The sequence below is a fragment of the Vigna umbellata genome, chromosome 2, assembly GCF_029865625.1.
Source record: "Vigna umbellata cultivar VRB3 chromosome 2, Vumbellata_1.0, whole genome shotgun sequence".
Classification (NCBI taxonomy): Eukaryota; Viridiplantae; Streptophyta; class Magnoliopsida; order Fabales; family Fabaceae; genus Vigna; species Vigna umbellata.
The window spans coordinates 7,491,642-7,513,994 of NC_142166.1; the positions used below are offsets into that span (position 1 = coordinate 7,491,642).

Below are 22,353 nucleotides of genomic sequence, written 5' to 3' on the forward strand. Positions count from 1 at the left end.
TGATACATCTTGTCTTGTGATACATCCGAAGATGATCTTGTTTTTTTTTTTATAAAAAGAATTATTTGGTATATTTGAATTTGACTAAGATTGATAATGATACATTTTTTTAAAGGGTCTTGTAAAGTTTAAGATTGTCTGTATTATTGTCTTGTTTCTTGAGTTTTTGCGAAAATTGAAAATATAATACATTGTTCCAATCAATTTGATTAAACAATAAGATGCAATTCTTATAATAGAGTGAATCGGTATAAATATTTATATAATTCTCTTTTCTCTCTATATTTTTAAATGATATATTATTCATTTCATGCATAGTTTTCTTAAAATTTAAAGAACTCTTAATATTACAATTTTAATCATTGAAAAAATTGATTTACTATCATAATCAATTTAGTGAAAATTAGTACTTTTTCTTTTCTGGGAAAATTAAAATATTATTTAAGGAATTTGATGAAGAATTGTGAAAAACCATATAGTATTATGTTTTTAAAAAATCATATGAAAGTGCAATTCTTCGCATTATATAATAAAAGAGTTCATCTTTCAATTCTTATAAGTGTTTTAGCATTTCTACCAATGTCAATATTTACACATGCAACTATGAACTGATTATTGAGAAACTAATATACGTATGTAAATACTAAAGTGTAACCTCTTATCTATTATTTATTTGATTATGATCTATTGTTTATGGTGTAATTGAATGCAGATTTTTCCTAATGAAAAAAAAAAGATTTTTTAATGAATAATAAATTATAAAAAAAAACCTATTACAAGATATCTACTTTCAACTCAAAATTCAAAATTTAAAATAACAGATTTGTTATATATTTTTATTTTTGTCCATTTATGCTTAACTTGGACTTCTTTTATTCTTAATCTAGACTTCAACTTATACTTGATTTCAAAAATATAAACTGGATATATATTTCCTAATAATACGTTTTTAAAGAATTTTCATTATAAAATTTATTTTTCTTTATTCAACCTATAGCTTAATGTAAACAAGCTAAGTATTGAATAAGTTTGTAATAATTATTGGAAACAACTACTGAATAAACTCTAATTATATTTATCTTCAACAGCATCATTCTAAACATCACATTTTATCAAATACAAACACTGAATAAACATTTTTTTTTTCCTTTTCACAAGGTTCTTGCCAATTTTGCAGTCACATATTCAACATCATAAGATTGAATAACTGATATATGAGAAAGTGAGAATATAATTGAAATTGGAAATAAATTTTTTACAATACAAAGCCTTCTAAAAATAGGAGAATAAATACGATTTTTTTTCTCTAATTCTTTACTTATTACTAAAAGTGAAATTGTTATAACTTCATCCTCGAAAGTGAAATTAGAAGTTTATGCATAACAAATATAACGTAATTTTAACCCTGTATTATTTAATGGAGAAATGTTGAATAGTTGTTTTATAAAAAAAAAATCACGTTTTTAAAAATTGTTAAAAATATGTTTTGAAATTTTAAAAAAAGAAGGATAATTTCCAGCCATCTTTTTTGTGGTGTGTGTGCACGTGACATTCTTTGATAAGATACATAAAAAGGCATTTAATTATTTAATAATTTAGTCAAACTTTTAGTTGAATAAGTGTTATATAACATCATATAGCTTGTATTCAATAACTCTTTACAAATAATTCACAGCAAAAACAACGTAATTTTTTTCACTATAACTCATCTACACATTATTCATTTCAAACGTAAATTATCCCAAAAACTCTCACCAATAAATAATGTAATAAACGTAAGTTAATTTACAATATCTATAAATAATGCAACGCACTCATGTTGTAGTTGTAGTGTGACAAAACGAATTTAAGAATCAAATCTTACATTTGTGTTATATGGCTAATTCAACCATCAAAATTCTTGGCATAGTTATATTATTCCTTTCTCTTATTTCTCAAGGTAATGTTTCTTTCAAATATATACAAATTTTAGTTTTCGTGCAAAAGTAGTTTTTTTTATAATAACTTATTATACCAGTTATATTTTATTCAATATAATAAATGACACAATGGTAAAATCATAAGTATGATAAAACTTTCTATACAAATTATTACTAAAATTAGCATAGAAAGTGAGTGTAATAGAAATTTCATAATAAATTAGAAGATTTTCTGTGTTGATTATACATAGAACTTATGTTTTTGTGTATTAGGTTTTGGTGAATGTTATCTATGGGATGTGATTACAAGCCAAAAGAGAACAGGAGTTCAAGTGGAAGGAAACCCAGAGTGGATTGTGACTATCACTAATAACTGTCCATGCACAGTGAAAAATGTGCTTGTGAATTGCAGGAAATTTCAATCCATTGAACCCATAGACTCTTCAATCTTAGCAATTCAAGGCGATTTGTGTCTTGTTAAAGCTGGTCAACCTATCTATAATAAGGAAACTATCCAATTTAAATATTCTAGGGATACCATATTTCTATTTTATACTAAGTCTTTTCAATTATTTTGTTCTTAAATACACAATATAATTTATTTGTTACTTTTACTCGCTTGCTTTAAGAGCATAATAATTCTTCAATAAAATATTGAATTTGCATCTCAAACCATTGACAAATTTTGTTGTAATTAAATTGAGATCTCTCAATAAAAAAATAATTAAAACTACAATTGAACTATTGCATCACTAGAGTAGAGATATATTCACAGATTTTCAGAAATTAAAATTAAAGAAAAATTCTAATTGTAAAATTACCTTTTTTTTTTATTATCTTACATTAAATAGAACATCTTTATATTTGGAAGCAATCTTTCTACTTCATCCTTAACAAACCTCTAAAAGGTGTTCTAATTAAAAAAAACAAAGATAATCCTCTCTTGAATGACATTTAATTCCATAAATGACCAATCAAAGTATTTACTTCTATATTTGACAAATGTATAAATAAACTTAAACACTTCCGACTCTAAAGATAAGCTCAAATACATCGAGTCAAAAACTAATTCAAAATTCAAAAACAAAAAACAGAAAATTGAAACGAACTCGTCGTCCAACGCTAGGATTTGTCATCTAATGCTCACTTTCTCAGTGAAAACAATGCCCAGTGATTTATTAAATTTTGTAAAACTCAAAATAAATGCTCGCCTTACGACCCATGGCTCGTCCAATGGACTTTCAAGTCTTGAAATGAAATTACAAGGACTCAGAATAACTCCAAACTATTCTTTAACGGAACTATAAGCTATGATCTTCATACTTTGAGTTTCCAGCTTCTTGTTTCATCATGAGGTTTAATGAAATATTTTCTTCTAATCATTTACTCCTTGACCTTTCATAAGTCATTTGGACTACCACGATTCTTCTTCAAATACCTATTCCAATTCTTCTTGTATTGGTTTCAGAGATAGTTCTCTATAATATCCTCCTTTTTTAAGCAAAATTGTCCTCAATTTCGTACCTACATCAAATGGAGATAAGTCATTGATATTGAAACTATAACTTACACCATAATCATAAGGTAAATGAATAATATAAGCATTATCATTAATTTTTATAAGAACTTGAAATGGTCAATCTCCTATAGAGATAGGAATTTTGATTTCCTTTTGGAAGGAAACATTTCCTTTATGAAGTGAACCCACACTCAATCTCTTGGTTCAAGTTTGATCTTTTCCCCCTTGGTTAGCCTTAGAAGCTAACTTCTCCATCTTCTTTTCTATTGGAGCCTTTACATCTTTATGCAAATTCCTAATAAAAGTAGCTTTGACAAGATCATCTTTGTTAGTTATATTTGTAAAAGCAACAAATCTATGAGAGTTAGAGGATTAAAACCATATACTATCTCAAAAACGACATTTTAGTAGTAGAATGAACTACTTATTGTAAGCAAACTCTACATAGGTAGTCATTCCTCCCAAGTTTTCAAATTCTTAATTATAAAACATCTAAGAAGTTGATAAATAGTTCTATTTATCACTTCAGTTTAACCATCAGTTTGAGAATGACAAGTTGTGGAGAAGAAAAGTTTTGTACCTAACTTACCCAACAACAATTTTTGAAAATGGCTAACAAACTTCATATATCTATCCAACAAATTTAATTAACCTTTCTTTTATTTTTTTTATTTTTTCTTTATTTTTTTCTACTCCATTTCTTTTCTTATTTAGAGTTGTATTCTTTTTTAACATGTGATGTTGTAGTGTGACACTAAGTATTTTTTCTTGCATCCTTTAATAACATCTAAGTTTTTTTCCTTTTTGGTTAGTCCAACTCCTTAAAGTTTATTAAGAATATTTCAAAATTAAAAACTATTATTATTTCATCATCATATTATAATTATTGTTATTCTACAAACACAGTTGAGAGGATCTCACTTCATATAAATTACATTAATTGCACATCCTACTACACTTTAACTTTATATTATAAACTATTGTGACTTAGACTAGCATGTGTCATCTTTTGAACCTCTCTTAAAGGAACAAAATTCAATTTATTGAAAAAAAAATTATTTTAAAAATGTCTTGAAATGATTGTTGCAGCATGCATGCTTAAAGATATTTTATGTCAGAGATTTATTAGAAGATTATGACTTTATGTTAACTCTTATATGGATATCAACAAAAAAAAGTTATAAACATGCTATCCTATCCTTGAAAAAGAGATTGACTTGTGTTTTGTATACCTTACAAATGATTTGTCATATCTCTTAGAACTCATACAATTTTACTTTGAGTAACACCTTCATGAGGATAATTTGAAAATGAAGAGCTTCAATAGAATAGATAACAAACACTAACTTAAATTAAACATCTATTTAGATTAGGATCACAACATGATAGAGTGGAGGCAGGAAAATGAAAAAGTTAATCATAAAGCACTATTAAGATTTAAAGTTTTAAGAAACACAGGGAAATTTATGATTTAATACAAATAATAAAAGTCACAATTTTCTAATTTTAAAAAACACATTATCATTGCATTTAAAAAATACTTAAAAATACAAATTAACCATAATGATGGTTCTTATCACTCATCATGAATTATATCACTCTAAAATATACATTATGTTACACATCTCATATTTTTATTTTTTAGTGTTTTTGACTATCTAACACAACAATAAAAAATAAAACAATAACTATTAATAATTATATTATTTTTATTACAAACTTTTATAACTCTAGTATAATTTTTAATAATATTTTCTTAGTTCTTTATTAATAATAATTAATTTTTAATTATAATTTTATCTTTTATTTTTATAAAATAAAAGCACAGGCATGTAAAAAACATGTGTTTTTACTGTTCATCTATCTCCACTAGTAAAAATTAATAATAAGAAACATAAATTAAATTTGAACTTTAATTATTTATAGTAAGTTTATGTGTTTTATTTTTAAAATTTTAATAATCTAAATAAATATTTAGTAGGCTACAAATAGATTAAAAAAATAGTATTGGCAATAAATAATTCAAACTAGTTGTTATAATTTTTTTTTAGTTTTATCATTATTTGACAACATTCATTTTTGACATTTTTTTTTATTGAAAACGGCTGCTGTTATTTTTATTTTGCTAATTTTTTAATTATGAATAATAATAATAATAAATAATTAAGTTCCTTGGCTCACTCTTGTTCTAAGGTGGTTTCCATTTACTCACATGAACAGTGTTGCAAATAAGACCCAAAAAAACAGAGAGACTCATCTCTCACATTCGCAATATCATCTTAACAAAACCACCATTTCCTTCAAATATCAAACAAATACTCACCACTTTCTTCTCTTATTCTTCTCTCTTTTTTCCCATTCAAAGCAAGCTGTCACGATTACGCCAAAACTCACTTCGCTCATCTACCCGAAATTACGACTCTCACACAGGTAATTTCATCTTTGATCCGTTTTCTCCCCTTAAATCTATGCATGTGCTGTCTCGCCTTTTATCGCCACCGTATTTTAACCATTCAATTGCAGTTTTCTTCAACTATTATTCTGCCTGGGGAACAACTTTCTTTTGTCGCGCTGAACCCTAAGCTAATTCATGTCAGTGTTCTCCCAATTGTTGCTGCGCAGGGACGTGTTTTAGGAGCACAATATACCGATATGGATCAGCATGAGGATGAAAGTAACAGCAAACAAGACGATGAGGTTTAAGCATTACTCTTTTGTGGGCTGCTTTGTTTGTTCACGAGTTACATAAATGGTTTAGTTTTTTTTTTGTCATGATTATATGGTGCCTTTATTGGTTGATTATTTTTTTCTTCTCTTCACTTTCTGTGAGTATTCAGTAAGAAAATTTAGCAGTTTTGTGAAGGGTAACTGTAAATTGGCTGTTAATTTTGGTATTCATTAGAATTTGTGGATGGGTATTTTGTATTGTCTTTTTACTTTGTCTGGTGAATGAAAAGTTGTGTGTAATGGAAGATTGTGGAAAGTTCATTCCTTGCAAGATGACTTAGTTGAGGCCTGACTTCTCTAATTTTATGCAGGAAGCTGTTGCTCGCCTTGAGGAAATAAAAAAGTCTGTTGAGGCAAAGATGGCTTTACGTCAAAGCAATTTGAATCCTGAAAGGCCTGGTTAGTTAATCTTCTGCTAGTTTTGAATAATTATTTATATGCTAAATGATTTTTTGCTGCCAATAGGAATGTATGTAATTCTTCAATTTACTGGAGAGAATATCATGAGTTAAGTTCTCCCTCACTGAGTACCTTTGATAGACTACTTGATCTTCGTAGCCATCACGGCCTTATGTCTTATAGCTCGTTCATAACGAAATCAGAAAGCAACAAAATGGCTCTCTAAGATGAATAATAATAGTTTTACATTTGTAAATAAAAGTCCTTTCTTATGCATGATGTGCTAAACTTGATTGGAAAAATGCACAAGAATTACATTTGTGATCAGAGAGATTCTTATCTTGTTATTGATTTAACATGATTCAGAGCTTCTACCTTTGACAACTATTGCTTAGACAGATACTGCATGCAGTATGTATTACTACAAAGATCATGTATTGGAAGATAAATGGGAAACTCAGTACTTGAGAAAATGAATCTTGATGACACTCTTATGTTAGTTTTTATATAATATAATTCCTTAGTTTGTGTTGTCTAATGCAAATATTTGCGGACACATTCTGGTGATAGATAGATGGAGCTGCTCCTTTTTGAATGTGATTCTGGACTGCTTCTTTCATCCTGGAAGCTTCTTGTTGTCTAAACAATACTATCATTAGTCAATGTTATTGTATTTGATAAGTTTTTGTTCAATATAGAAGCCGCTCTAATTTAGCAAATTAGTATGTAAGTTTTCAGTATAATTTTAAACTAGTGCATGATTTGAGATATAAAAGCAATTCATGTACTTCCCCTTAATAGGTTAAGCTTTTAAAAGAACTGGTCTGTAGCTTGGTGTCAGTTTTTATGACCAAATCATCAGTGTTTGATCCTTAAATTAAGAAATGGGCTTTTACATTATCTGTGCTTCAAGTCCAAAAGGCTCTTGCCTGAGGGGAGTGTCTTGGAGATATGAAAACTATTATTGGGCCTTCACTGGAGGATTTCAAAGCACAGTTCATTTCCAAATACCTCATACTTTGAAATTTTATAATAACCAAATCCAATTTGTGAATATTGATTATTGGTTAATGACAAACCATAACTTAAGTCCTTTCTATAATTCTGCTTGAAAAATAAATGAGCTATTCCAAGAATAATAGATTATTGGGTCTTGCAACAATTTTTCGCACTCTCCACTCAAACTATATTAAACTCCCTGCCTCAGTCTAGAGGAATAGAATAAGAAGCTTCCTTTTTCTTTATTTGAAAGTAAGTAGCCATTATTTAAATGATTTATAACACAATGAGCGTTCACTACTGTGCTATAACAGAAATAGCACAAGCAAGCAAAATACATGGCTTTTATTGAGAAATATGAACATGCCATGCAAATAATTTATTCGTCAAGTAAAATAATTTAAATTAAGCCATTTTGAAACTTAAACCTAAAATAAATTGAAAGCTTGAAAAGTTTCTTGTCACTCAAGATCACCAAAGTTATGATCTCAGAACAGTGTAGAAAGTCAGTGGTAAGTTCTGATAATTTTTCTTGCCTTGGGAGTCCTTTTGGATCCAAAATGTTCATATCCCTGCAACACAATTCAGTTGGAAACTAAGAAGCATTCCTGTGTGTACTGTAGTAATTAAAAATCACGGGCACCATTTATAGATTTACTATTTGGTATTCCCCTCAAAATTCACTCCACACCATTCTATAACCATAGAAATTTGAAAATTTCTAAAATTGAAATAACATTACCCTTAATTCACTGTTCTATCCTTCCTATGTAGACAATAATTGCTCAAGCTTTTGGCTCCAAGATCTAATTGCTTGTTTAGGTAATCATTTCAGCGGAGTGAACTCACATTTAAACTACGGTAGATGAAGAATCCCCTTGGTTCTTTTTGGGTTAAAAGTAATTTTTAGAGGTTGAAACAAAAATCCAAACGTAGGATAAATAATTCTTAAGAAATAGGCGGCAACCTCTCTTAGAGCATGATTCCTAAGTGTTTCCAAAACCCAAGGAATGGAGTTTCACCTAAACTTAAAAATGTAATGAAGTTGCAATTATAGGCAGAACAACTGAAAGTGAAAGAACAAAGGAAGAGTGAGGGAGGAGGTGGCAGAACAAGGTCTTTTGACCTGTTGAATGCTTGTTGTATTGTATTAGTATTAATTACATGAATAATAATCAATCTCCTCTTACTTGCAGATTCAGGATTCTTAAGGACATTGGATTCCAGTATTAAGCGCAACACTGCAGTTATTAAGAAGCTGAAGCAGATCAATGAGGAACAGCGTGAATCTCTGATGGATGAGTTGAGAAGTGTCAACTTAAGCAAATTTGTCAGTGAAGCCGTGACTGCAATATGTGATGCCAAACTTAGAAGTTCTGATATACAAGCTGCAGTTCAGGTACGAGCTTTTGCAGTTTTTCACCCTGTTTTCTGTCATTTGATGTTTTTTACTCAGAAACATGGGAATCCATTGATAAGATATGGTTACTGTGTGAATTTTGTACGGTGTTACTTTTCAGTTAGTTCTAGGTAGCTGTTGTGACAACCAAATGTAGTTGTTTCTGTTCTTTGTAGGGCAAGCAGTTAGTTCAGCCATGCCAGATGACATGTGACAGTTGGCTGTAACTGTGTTTGTTCCTTGTAGAGCAAGCTACTCTTAGCAATATAATCTTTGTTTGTTGTTATGGAATTTTAATGCAATGACAAGTATGATTTTCTTGCTTCAATTCTCCCTCTCCTTCTTTCTCTTTATAAAATCTAATTGTACCTGGAACTCCAAGATCCTATTGGCATAGTGCTCCATCTTCTTCTTCCACTGCACTTATATCTTTCTCTCACCCAATGATAAGAAAAACCATACAAATCAAGTCTAATTAAATTTGTCATAAATTTCTAATTATGGTAACTGTACTGCACAACACTTCCTTTTCTTAAACGTTCTTCTATTGATCAAAGATAAATAATTAATTACATAGTTTAGCACACAGATGATTTTTCCACAGAAATTTTATTTCTATACTACTTTATATAGTGCATATCTTAACTTAAAATACTTGCTTCTGATATGCTCCATCATTTGCTTCTTTTTGGAAAGATTTGTTCTTTGCTTCATCAAAGGTACAAGGACTTCGCACCAAGCCTGATTCAAGGGCTTCTCAAAGTCTTCTCTCCTGGAAAGCCTGGTGATGAGTCAGACGCTGATAGAAACTTGAAGGCAATGAAGAAGCGCAGCACCCTGAAACTTCTATTGGAACTTTTCTTTGTTGGAGTTATTGAAGATGGTGGCATTTTTATAAATATCATAAAAGATCTTACGAATGGGGAACAGCTGAAAGATCGGGATGCTGCACAAACAAGTTTGACCCTTCTTTCTAGTTTTGCTCGTCAGGGGAGAATTTTTCTTGGACTCTCTGTTAGTGGGCCGGAAATTCATGAAGAGGTATTTTTTTATATTAATCTTAAGTAGAATATTCTCATGCCTTCTATAGCTTATTTTTGTCCTTTTTTCCTTTTAGATTTTGATTGACTTTCAAATTATCCTTAGTCATTTTTCATCATGATAGCAAGTTTAACTACAGCCCTCATTCGGATTTTTATATTACTCTGTATCAATGGAGGATTGTTCTCTTTTACTAGCTGAATTCTATATTATCCTGTACTGACATTCTGATGCAGTTTTTTAAAGGCCTTAACATCACAGCCGATCAGAAGAAAGTTTTCCGGAAAGCATGCTATTCCTTTTATGATGCTTCTGCTGAACTACTTCAGTCTGAGCATTCTGTAAGAGCTTCTGCCTACTAAAACACAGACACATGTATTAGAGATTTCTGAGAGAAAAAATATAGTATGAAACCTGAGAATTGTATTTCTAAAAGGTCATTCACAAACAGAAGGTTGTTATGCCCTCTTTGATTATTGCTCAATTTTGCTTTGTGACAGTCACTTCGATTAATGGAGCATGAAAATTCAAAGATTTTGAACGCAAAAGGAGAGCTTAGTGATGAAAATATTGCTTCATATGAAAAGCTTCGTAAATCCTATGACCATTTATACAGAAATGTTTCATCGTAAGTTGTTTTGTTTACTTTTGACTATTTCATTGCTGTTCATTGAATATGTTCTTAGTGTATACTGACTAAACATATTCTTGAAATACTAAGAACCCCAGTTTATGGTTTACATGTGTAGCTTTACATGCATATTTCATTCCATCACTAGCATATATGCGTGTCTTGAAAGCTTTGGTCTAGTGAGACATTCAGTCAAGCAAATTTGAGGCAAATCTGGTTATAATTATATGTTGGTTAGGTTAGTTCAGGGAAATATTTGTCTTTTAGAAACATAATGCATTTAGGTTCGTGGGTTCCTATATGTTAACATTCCATTATCTGAGGTGAGCTCCACCCTCCAGCAAGTGTTTATCTCTCTTGGCCTGGTACCCCAAATTGGTTAAAAGAATTTGTTGCCTTTGTATGACTTGAGATAAAAATATGTTCTTGAGGGCTTGAAAGACACCTCTCATGTTCTGTTATTTATATAGATAAAGAGTTGATACAATAGAGAGATAGAAGGTCAAGTCACTGTCCTAGACTGCTAGGTACAATGATTAGAGATAACCCAACACACTACCCCCTATTTTAGTCCTACTGACTACACTAACAAGTAGACTTAGTAATTATTCTAATACTCCTCCTCAAGCTGGAGCATACAGATTGTAAGTACCAAGCTTGGAACAAATAAACTCGATCCGAGGTCTCCTCAATGACTTAGTCAACACATCTGCGAGTTGGTCATTTGATCCAACAAACTGTATGATAGCTCTGCTTCACTATCCACTGAATTCAGTTATTCTTAAATTCAGTCATTCACTTTCCTGTCTAATGAACACTAAATGTTTAATGATTCTTGAGTGAATATTTCTCTGATGTCTCTAATTATTCCTTTGTTCTTCAATCCTGTAATTATGATTTTCTCGTAATAGATTAGCAGAAGCACTTGATATGCAGCCTCCTGTAATGCCAGAGGATGGACACACGACTAGGGTTACCAGTGGTGAGGAGGGTATTTCTTCTGCTTCTGGTAAAGATTCTTCTGCTGTTGAACCAATATGGGATGATGAAGATACAAGGACTTTCTATGAATGTTTACCTGATCTTAGGTTTGTTCTTCTAAAATACTTCTCTGCAACAAATATATTAGTCCAGTTGATTTCTGTATTCTTTCCTGTTTAATGTTTTGATGTAATCATGGATGGTTTGAAGTTTTCCTTTTAGTTGTTCAACAGTGTATTATTTTATAAGGAACTTTTTCCTGCATTATTTTCTCTAGAGCGTTTGTTCCTGCTGTGCTTTTGGGAGAAACAGAGCCAAAAAGCAGTGATCAATCTGCAAAGGGTCAAGACCAACCAACTGTAAGAACTCATTGGTGATTGTTTCTGAACAAGCCATAAAATTTAGACAATTTACTTAGTTTCATATTTCTTATATCTGGTTGTCCTTGTATTGGACTTATTGTGTGCATTCTTGTATCCCTCTTTTCTGTCTAATAAAATGATTTTTCTATTAAAAGACTTTTTCTGTCAATTTAGTCACTGTGCCATATAATTCTCTGAAAGAATAATATAAGCATTTACTCATATAAACATCCTGTTGGTGTTTTTTCTTTCGTTACCACCCTTCTGAAACTACTCACTTACTTCAAGATATATGTTTATCTAGGAAATAGTACCTGAATCAGACAAAGGTCAACAGACCACCCATGAAAGTGGAGAGATCTCTATAGAGTCTAATGCTTTGCCAGAGGCAGAAAGCACAGAAAGAGTGAAGGAGAAGGAAGAAAAAGAAAAGTCTAAAGAATTGGACAGAGAGAAGGAAAAAGAAAAAGATAATGATAAAAAGGGGGAAAATGAAAAAGACAAACTCAGAAGTCTTGAAGGGACAAATTTGGATGCTCTACTGCAGAGGCTTCCTGGTTGTGTGAGCCGGGACCTTATAGATCAATTAACTGTGAGGATACTTTGTTTTGCTCTATTACTTATTCTTATGTTCTTACATTGTATTGTTAATTTTTTTGTCATTGTTAATTGTTATGCCTTTTTGTTTAAAACATGTTAGGTTGAGTTCTGTTATCTGAATTCAAAATCAAATCGAAAAAAGCTTGTGAGGGCTCTGTTCAATGTGCCAAGGACATCTCTAGAACTGTTAGCATATTATTCACGCATGGTTGCCACACTCTCAACTTGTATGAAGGATGTCTCCTCCATTTTGTTACAAATGCTGGAGGAGGAATTCAATTTCTTAATAAATAAAAAGGTTATTTTACACAATTTTTCATATATGATTAATATTTTACCCTCTGCTCCAAATTTAGCTGATTACTTTTGTTAGCTGTTTTTTTGAAATGTCTTTACAGGACCAGATGAACATTGAGACAAAGATAAGGAACATCAGGTTCATTGGAGAACTTTGCAAGTTCAAAATTGCTTCTCCTGGCCTAGTTTTCAGTTGTTTGAAGGTACAATATATTAATAATCAAATTTTTATAAATGAAAGCTAGATCCTTCCAATTATGATTACAATTTTTTTGTGACGGTTCAGTTTTGCCATGAATATGTTGCGTTTTATTAAAACTCCCCTTTTATTTATTTATTTATTTTCTGATATGGAAGTCTTGGGTATTGATAAGTTCTATGACGAATTATACTTTGTTATCCTCCATATTTAATGATTTAAAAGTTTTTCATGGATCAAATGCCCTTTTGGTGCCATGGTCTTTCCTAGTATGACAAATAGCCCCTAATTCTGTTATTAGGGTACAATATGTTTTCCTGGTTCATGTGTGGAGAAGACTCCTCAGATTCTTTTTAATTTCTCGAAATTGAAAGATTCATTCAAAGTTTCAAAATAAAAAATTATTTGGGAATTTGCCCCATTGATGAGATGTAGCTGTTGAGCAAGCTTGTTTGTAGGTTATAGATTATTTGGAAGGATACAACTAGCCACTAGGATGAGGGTAAAGAAAATTCTTGAGTTGTCCATAGTTTTTTCTTTTCTTGTCTTGTAATTATTTTGAGATATAGAGAGCCAAACTAATCTTTTGTTTAAAGCCTTGCTCAATGTAAATTTAAGAAATTGTTCTTTTTGTTCATTATGAATTTGATATAAACATTGTGGTAAGTATGTTGCCGAAAGAAAAAAATCTTACCTAGGATTGGTAATGAAGTGAAAGATTGTCATTACCAGTTTTTTTTTTTTTTTTTCTGGAAAACTTCATTTATTTTGGTTTGGATGGCAAGGAGACATATATTCTTTGTTTCAATTGGACTCCTTATAATGGATGTTTCTACTATCATCTAAACATAATGAAGTTATTAATGACTGGACAAAACCAATAAATAACTTCTTACTTGAAAACTTTGGACTGTCATTTACTTCGACCACACCCCCAATCAATTATTTTCTCTAATATCTTGAAAAGAGGAAAATATATGATAGTTAGTCACCTGTTCTCAAGCTGCGCTTAACCTTTTATGAGTAATGAATTACGAAAGAGTTATCTGACACTTGCTGTAGTAAACTCTCTTGAATAAGTTCTAGAAACATAGCCTTCCAAATGCTTGAGAAAAATCTTTTCAATCTGGTTGAGACAACTAATCTCTATCTTGATAATTGACTAAGTTAAACAGGTTATGAATAATTGATCTTGAATTAGTTGAAGATAATACAAAGGAATTAATTGAATTTGAGAGAGTATGTTTCCCTCTCTTATGATTTCATATTTATAATCATTTTGGATACATTAGATGCAATGTATGGGAGGGAAGAGATGAGAATTCGAAGAGATACACCTAGGAACTAGGTTCAATACAAAGCACAATAAGTTCTATTTACTACTATTTATTCTAACAGAATTAATTTGTTCTATGTTTCCCCCTTTACTTGCTCCAGGTTTAAATCTATTGAACCCTTTCTCTATTTGTTGAGAGTCAAAGAGAACGAATTTATGTAATCTTGATGTGTTCGTATATGAATTCAATCCTTGATTGATCTCTTCTCATTCTTCCAGGCCTGTTTAGATGATTTTACACATCACAACATTGATGTAGCTTGCAATCTTCTTGAAACATGTGGCCGTTTTCTGTATCGGTCTCCAGAAACTAGTATAAGAATGAGTAACATGTTGGAGATACTGATGCGCTTGAAAAATGTAAAAAATTTGGATCCGAGACATAGCACTTTAGTGGAGAATGCATACTACCTTTGCAAACCACCAGAAAGATCTGCACGAGTAGCTAAAGTTCGTCCTCCATTGCATCAGGTGAGATTTTTATTTTTATTTTTTTGTCTCAAAAAAGTTTCCTAATCATTTCATATTTTAATGACATCTTCATTGCAGTATATCAGAAAATTACTTTTCTCTGATCTTGACAAGTCTACCATTGAGCATGTGCTGAGGCAACTGCGTAAATTACCCTGGAATGAATGCGAGACATATCTTTTGAAGTGCTTCATGAAGGTCTACAAAGGAAAATATGGTCAGATCCACCTCATTGCATCTCTTGCTGCTGGATTAAGTCGCTATCATGATGAATTTGCTGTAGCTATTGTTGATGAGGTATGTTTGATATTACTCTTGATTTGTGGTCTCTTGATTGTACGATAATGCATATTTTCAGCAGTGCCTACCTGTTTGCATGGGAATTTTGTCAGACTGAACAAGGGTTGCCTCAATTGGAATCTATACACTTAATTCAACACATTAACAATAACCAAATTATTTTTATTTGTTTAATGATGAAAAATTTACTATTTCAAGTTATAGAACGAACAGTATTTCCAAGGGATGAGAGTTTTGCTGAAGATTTACCACTCCAGAAGATTTGCACTCTTGGAGTGACATTCTGACTTTGGATAAGATTTTCAGGTTCTTGAGGAGATTAGAGTTGGGCTGGAGTTAAATGACTACAGTATGCAGCAAAGACGCATTGCTTACATGCGATTTTTAGGGGAGCTTTACAACTATGAGCATGTAGACTCTTCTGTTATTTTTGAGACACTTTATCTCATTCTCGTCTATGGTCATGGGACATCAGAGGTATTGGTTTTTCACTATTTACCTATTTTTAGGAGTAGAAGGAATTAATCTTCACAGTCTGTATTGCTAAAACCTGAAAGTATGTTTGTTTAAAACAAAGGCTTCCACTCGATATGTACCAAAATTTGTTTGTGCCTTAAATTTTTCACGAGCTTTCCTTTCCATAGTCAGTATGAAGATTATACACTTCCCTCTTTTGTCAACTTTTCTTTTTTATTATAAATCCTTGCCCATTTAAGTATTACTTTATTTGAATGTCCAATAGTTTATTATTCTCTTTGATAAAAAGTTAAATTTGTTAGAGATATGAGGGACGATACAATAAAGGCAGGATGATATACTATTCAATTTAGAACGATTTGAGGATGCAATATCATTGGTTTCATTATAATTTCGTTTGGTCTTTATTAGTTTTGCAATATCACTATTCAACAATCAACAATCAACAACCAACAACCAACAACCATAGGTTTCAGGTCTCAGTTAGCTCAGCTGGTAAAGTCCTTTGTAGCTTTTGCAACTGCATGTAATAAAATCCTGCCTACACCCATTTCCTTCATGTTGTGCATGAATAAAAATAATTATTGCTCGAGTTGTAATGGCTTTTCCCGACCAAACTATATATGGACAGAAGAAAAATCATCAATTAAAGCTTATTCCATAAGCTGGAGCTGGCTAAACTGATGATTTGATCCTTTTTTATCAAAAGCCAAAACTCTCAACTGAGCATTTTGAATGTTTTTCTTAGATGTTTCTTGGCTCTTGAAGTACACTTTGACATTATCACTTCTCAATTTTAAATTAATTTTCAAACACTGAGTTTTAGCATCTCTTTCAACATAGACAAGACAACAGCACAAGCTGCCAATGACTGCATTTCAAAATAGTAGAGACCATGATGTTCATGTCCTTCCAAAAATATAAGGACTTAGTCAATTGACTTGTATAAGATTAAAAAGAAGGAACAGATAGAATAAAATTTAGATTCAATGAAGGAGAAAAAGAAACTTGTATGCAAAAGAAACTTGGAGATGTCATAGAACATAGATCCGAGAAGAAGACACCAAGAAAGAGGGTGTAAAAGGAATATACATTGCTCACCAGTATGCAAAAGGGAAAAGTTATGGCTTGGAATAGATTGCCAACTAGTATGCAATCGTGAAAAAATAATGCTTGGAATAGATCAACAAAGCTTCAGCAAATACTGCAGTGGTGGAATGATGTGTCCACAGAAAATGGTTGGCACTTGAGTTGTTAGTGTGTGAGTTATGGATCAAGGAACAAGCGTGTAACTGTGTGTGGGCTGGATTGAACTTGACAAGTCACATGTGAACCACAGATGTCAACAACAGTGTGTAGCGGCCACCTTACATTATGCTATAGCAGGATAGTGGTAGCGGATGATTGCTATTTTGATCCTTAAGTAGACTTAAATTGCATTGTATAGAACTTGCTTAAAAATAATTAAAAAATACTTAAAAAGTTAAAATCATATCTCATTAAGTTTCGTGACCAAGTAGCCCAAAGAAAAAGTTCGAAAACAACTTATTACCATGTCCAAAATAGTAAAACAGAAAGAAGTGGTTGGCCAAACGGGTTGAGTGGCAGAGGGTGGATGATCAGGTGAAGCATTGCAGCTGAACAGAAAAGAAAGAAGAAAGAATTGTGAAGTTTTTTTGTCGGAAGTTGCAGGTTAAGTTGATAGTGCCACCAGAAGTATCACTGGAAAACCTCATTGGAAACACTGCTGGAAATACTGAGGCTGAATGCAGGAAGATGAGAGGCATATGGTGGGAGGGTAGGGCTGATTTCCTAAAGAGGGGAGTGAAAATCGTGGGTTATAGGTTAAAATAGAAAGTTTCCCCTTTACCTTCAATGAAGAAAACACAACACCTATTGACTACTCTGCCTTGAATTCATCATAAAAATGGTTGCCAGCAGTGGAAGGCGAGAGATGATGGTGGCCAGTGGCAGATTTTTAATATATATATATATATATATATATATATATATATATATATAGATATATATATATAGATATATATATATGTATGTATGTATGTATATGTATATGTGTATGTATGTATGTGTATGTGTGACAATGTTCAATAAGAGAAATAGGGGTACAAACCGATCCTTCCAGACTCAACAAATGCAGCTTTCTAATAGCTGAACAAGGGATATTAAACCATTTTAACATATGTAACATGAATTACCCTTTTTCTCTAGGCCTGTTGATGATATTTCTCATGGCATTCGATTGTACATCTTTTCCTGATCTATGAATGTGCGTTGATTTTGCTTTTTCCTTTGTATATTCCTATCAAGCCTTGAAATAAGTATACACACACACACAAACGCTCCACTATTGTTGAATTAGTATAAAGACAAATTGGTTCTTTGATGACATGTATGTCTCTTGTCTTATTCCACTCTTAAACTACTTTTTCCTGTTGTTTTATAATATGATTCGTGAGCTTGACATCTTCAAAATGTGCACAACTTTGTATGTCATTTACTCTGTTCATATCAACTGCTTCTCTTTCATTATTCAGCATTTTCATAGATCTTATTTTCTAATTGAACTAGGTAAGTGCAACTATACTCGGTAAACATTTCTAAACTTAAATGGGTTTACTTTTTGATGCGTTGTCATTATTATACATCTTCTGCTTCCTTTACCACATTTTACTGCACACTTTGTTGCTAAAAACTATGCGGTCAACATGTGGCTTGAATGTAGATATGCTTCAATGTTTTTCTTTGACTCAGTTTACTTGTTTTTGTGTGAGCCTTCTTGTGATTATGGAATCTGTTCTTTAATCTTATCAGCAAGATGTACTTGATCCACCTGAAGATTGTTTTCGCATAAGGTTGATCATTACTCTACTTGAAACTTGTGGGCATTACTTTGATCGTGGCTCTTCTAAGAGGAAACTTGATCGGTTCCTAATACACTTCCAGAGGTATATTTTAAGCAAAGGAGCACTACCTCTGGACATTGAATTTGACTTACAGGTCAGTCAGATAGCCCTTTTCTTAATTGTATTTCATTATTTGGGTGTGGTTAATATGCTAATTTGTTTGTTTATTGATTTTGATTTAGCTATAGTTTTTTGTTTTCTTCCGTAAATGCTGGGCTACTAATGCTATAGATATGTATTTGTTTTAGTGGCCTTATATGTCATTATTTGGCAATTGCAGCTAACATCTGGATATTTAGAATTTTGACGAGCAGAAGATTTAGTAGCTTTAGAATTTCCTAGCTGCTTTCTTGAATTTTATTATTATTTTTGATTTGACACTTTCGGATAACTAATTGTTCTTTATTCTTGTTTGGTAAAAGGTATATTGGTTTTCTTGTTTATTCTTGCTTTTAATGGTCACTAACATCATCTGCTCGCATGACCACACTGGAATACCTTTTGAAGGAGAACTTAGTATCAACCAGATTTGTTTATATAACTAGCATGTTGTGCTACCCCCGTAGGCTTTAACCTGAATTCCAAATTGGTAAACTCTTGATTTTCAACGAAGTAATTATTTTCTTCATAATTTGTCCACTTATAAATTATATTGATGTTTCTATTTGCAGCAAATAAAAGCAATGCATTTATTGAGATGAGAGAATGAGATTATTTTAGTAAAAATGTTTCGAGTAACGCTTATATTCTTAATTTATGTGAAAAAACCTTAAACTGCAGTCATTTTGGGACAGAGGTAGTCTTATTTTGCCATGATAAATGGTATATGTATCTTTGTTGTCTTGAATTTAATGTTTTTATTCATTATCTGTTGTGTGCAGGATCTGTTTGCGGACTTACGACCCAATATGGCTCGTTACACTTCTATTGAAGAAGTGAATGCAGCTCTAGTAGAACTTGAGGAACATGATCGGATAGTTTCTGCTGATAAGGCTAGTGGTGAAAAACATTCTGACAATGAGAAGTCTTCAAGTAGGACCACTTCCACTACTACTGTGGTTGGCAATGGACAGAGAATTGATAATGGTACGGAGGAAAATGGAGTGCAAGATGATGTTAATGACAGTGAGACTGATTCAGGGAGTGACACAATTGATGTAGAGGGTCATGATGATGAAGAGTTGGATGAAGAGAATCATGATGATGGCTGTGAAACTGAGGATGATGAAGATGATGACGATGATGGGCCTGGACCTGCTACCGATGAGGAGGATGAAGTGCATGTGAGACAAAAAGTGACGGAGGTGGACCCTCTGGAAGAGGCTGATTTCGATCAGGAGCTCAAGGCTGTAGTGCAGGCAAGTATTTGCATAATTTATTGTATTTGCTTGCTCCTTCTACATTTCTGCAAAAGTTTGATGCTTTCTTTGTGAATTTAAATTTTTTTCCCAGGACTTCTACTGTTATGCCATTATGATAAAGAAAAACTAAATCTAATTTCCTCTAATTGAACATCATCTGGAATTAAAAAGAATGGGAAAAGGAAAACTGGAGACAACAGATAGATGATTCTATTCATATTTGTTTGGATATTAGATTACGATTATAACTTCATTAGTAGACTATCTTAATTATTGAGCTGGTCCATGCTAACTTGTTGAGCTGCACTTGTACAATGAGTTTTTATTTGTTTTTTATAATATATCACAATGAGAATGGGCTTTGGCACAACAGTAATGTCACTACTTTTTGACTTAGAAGTCACATGTTCAATTTTTGGAAATAGCCTCATCACTTGTTGGGGGTAAGTCTCAAACCTTTCATGGTTTGACTAGGTGGGAGACCTGTGAACTGATTTGCGCTTTTATATCTCAATTATTTGGAGATTTTATTCTTTCAAATATATTCTGTCTTCTCTTAGCTCTTTTCCATCCAATCCCTAAATTTCAAAAATCTTTTGTAATTTCAAATATATTCTGTCTTGTTTAGCTATGTCTGGGTATTTCTAACTTTTCAAAGTAATTGCTTCATATGTTCTGTAGGAGAGTATGGAACAAAGAAGGCAAGAACTACGGGGTCGTCCTACATTGAACATGATGATTCCAATGAATGTCTTTGAGGGATCAACCAAGGATCACCACGGGAGGGGAGTTAGTGGGGAAAGTGGTGATGAGGAATTGGACAAGGATACTGGTGGAAACAAAGAGGTTCAGGTGAGAGTTCTTGTGAAGCGTGGAAACAAGCAGCAAACAAAGCAGATGTTCATCCCTCGGAATTCCTCACTGGTGCAGAGTACAAAACAGAAAGAAGCAGCCGAGCTTCAAGAGAAAGAAGACATCAAGAGGCTTGTTTTGGAGTATAATGACAGAGAAGAGGAGGAGCTTAATGGATTAGGGACCCAGCCAGCAAACTGGATGCAGAGTGTAGGTAACAAGACTGGTGGCCGTGGTAGCACTTTGGAAGGAAACAGTGGCAGGGGTAGTGGATCAAGACATCGACATCATAACTATTCTGGCAGTGGAATATATTATAGCAGAAGAAAGTGAATACAGAAGGCAGATATTTGATGCCTTCTTCTTCCTCTCTGCATGACAAGTATCTGGAAACAAAGTTCATCGGATATTCCTTAGTATGGCCTAGCCTTGTCTTTTGCCTCTTCCCTGCTTATTAGCAAAAAATTAATGGCAAATGCGAGTTATCACTGATCTTACTGGTGAGTGGTGGTTTGAACAGCGTGTTGGAGATGCAGGGATTGTAGAGATGTACACACTATGGTTTCCTGATGATAAGGTGACATGCAGGCTGTAAGATTGTGGTTTGCCTGCATACATGTCGCAAATGGATCGCGGCCTCGAAGCTTCTTGTATAGCTATCTGTATGGAGCTAAAATCAGTGTTTGGTTTTGGTGGTTTCATTTCAAGTCAGCCAGAGATTGGATTATATCTCATGTGAAGAAAGAGTATAGGCAAAAAAAAAACGTCTTGATGCTTTGTTAACATACCAAAAACCATGTCAATCATCAGTGCAAGAATCGACCTCACTTTTAGACATTTGGATTGCATGTTATCATTTTTCTTGTAGAAACAACTTCCACCAAGAATATTCCTTATGCATGAAGCCTAGACGTTGATGGGTTGCTTAAAATTTACCTATAATATGAAATCCAAATCAGTACTTAGTTGGGTTAGTTGTGTTTTCCTTATCATATTAAACTTAAAAGTAATTCGCATTTTAACCTTTTATTTTCACATGCTATTTATTGAATTTTGTTACAAAAATTTCATCAATAATTTTAGATGATAGTTAAAGAGGAGAATCGAGTTACTCTAGGCAAACCTTTGTAGATTTTTTTTTTTATATATGATAATTATTCTTAATAATTATTAATTATATGAATGATTTTATTTTGTTTGGTGAGTATTTATATTAGCTTTAAAATCAAAAGGTCATGTATTATTTTATTGAAATATTTAATTTGTTATTATATTAAGTTTAATACAAGTAATATAGCATGCAATTTTGGCAAAATATTTATTTTGAGTTGGTAAGTTAGTTTTTCAAAGCATGTTTATTTGGAAAATTAAGCTAAAAATTATTTTTGGAAATGTACCTCTCCATCTTTAGATTTTCGAGAAATTAAAATCATTGGATAACTATCACTTATATGTATAACAAACTTGCATTCATGGGTACAGAATTCAAAATCAGTCCTTTTGAATTTTCTCCCTCAAGATTAATAATGAGCTTCACATTACAAGGATAGCTCTCATTC

At 32.1% G+C, this 22,353-nt stretch overlaps 2 protein-coding genes across 2 annotated transcripts; both read left to right on the forward strand.

Moving 5' to 3' along the window:
• The first annotated feature begins 1,875 nt into the window (after window positions 1-1,875).
• Window positions 1,876-3,323, forward strand: LOC148203303 (uncharacterized). The gene is made up of 3 exons (XM_088107582.1): window positions 1,876-1,939; window positions 2,193-2,405; window positions 3,256-3,323. The coding sequence occupies exons 1-3, from the start codon at window positions 1,876-1,878 to the stop codon at window positions 3,321-3,323; spliced, it is 345 nt and encodes a 114-aa protein (XP_087963708.1).
• Window positions 3,324-5,651: 2,328 nt separating this feature from the next.
• On the forward strand, window positions 5,652-21,768 carry LOC124831869 (regulator of nonsense transcripts UPF2). Its single transcript, XM_088105955.1, has 18 exons — window positions 5,652-5,868; window positions 6,061-6,135; window positions 6,477-6,564; window positions 8,760-8,962; window positions 9,659-10,003; window positions 10,240-10,344; window positions 10,504-10,631; window positions 11,546-11,722; window positions 11,893-11,974; window positions 12,282-12,569; window positions 12,678-12,875; window positions 12,976-13,077; window positions 14,629-14,880; window positions 14,959-15,177; window positions 15,487-15,657; window positions 18,490-18,675; window positions 19,463-19,939; window positions 20,624-21,768. The coding sequence occupies exons 2-18, from the start codon at window positions 6,091-6,093 to the stop codon at window positions 21,125-21,127; spliced, it is 3,570 nt and encodes a 1,189-aa protein (XP_087962081.1). The 5' UTR covers window positions 5,652-5,868; window positions 6,061-6,090; the 3' UTR covers window positions 21,128-21,768.
• The last annotated feature ends 585 nt before the right edge of the window (window positions 21,769-22,353 follow it).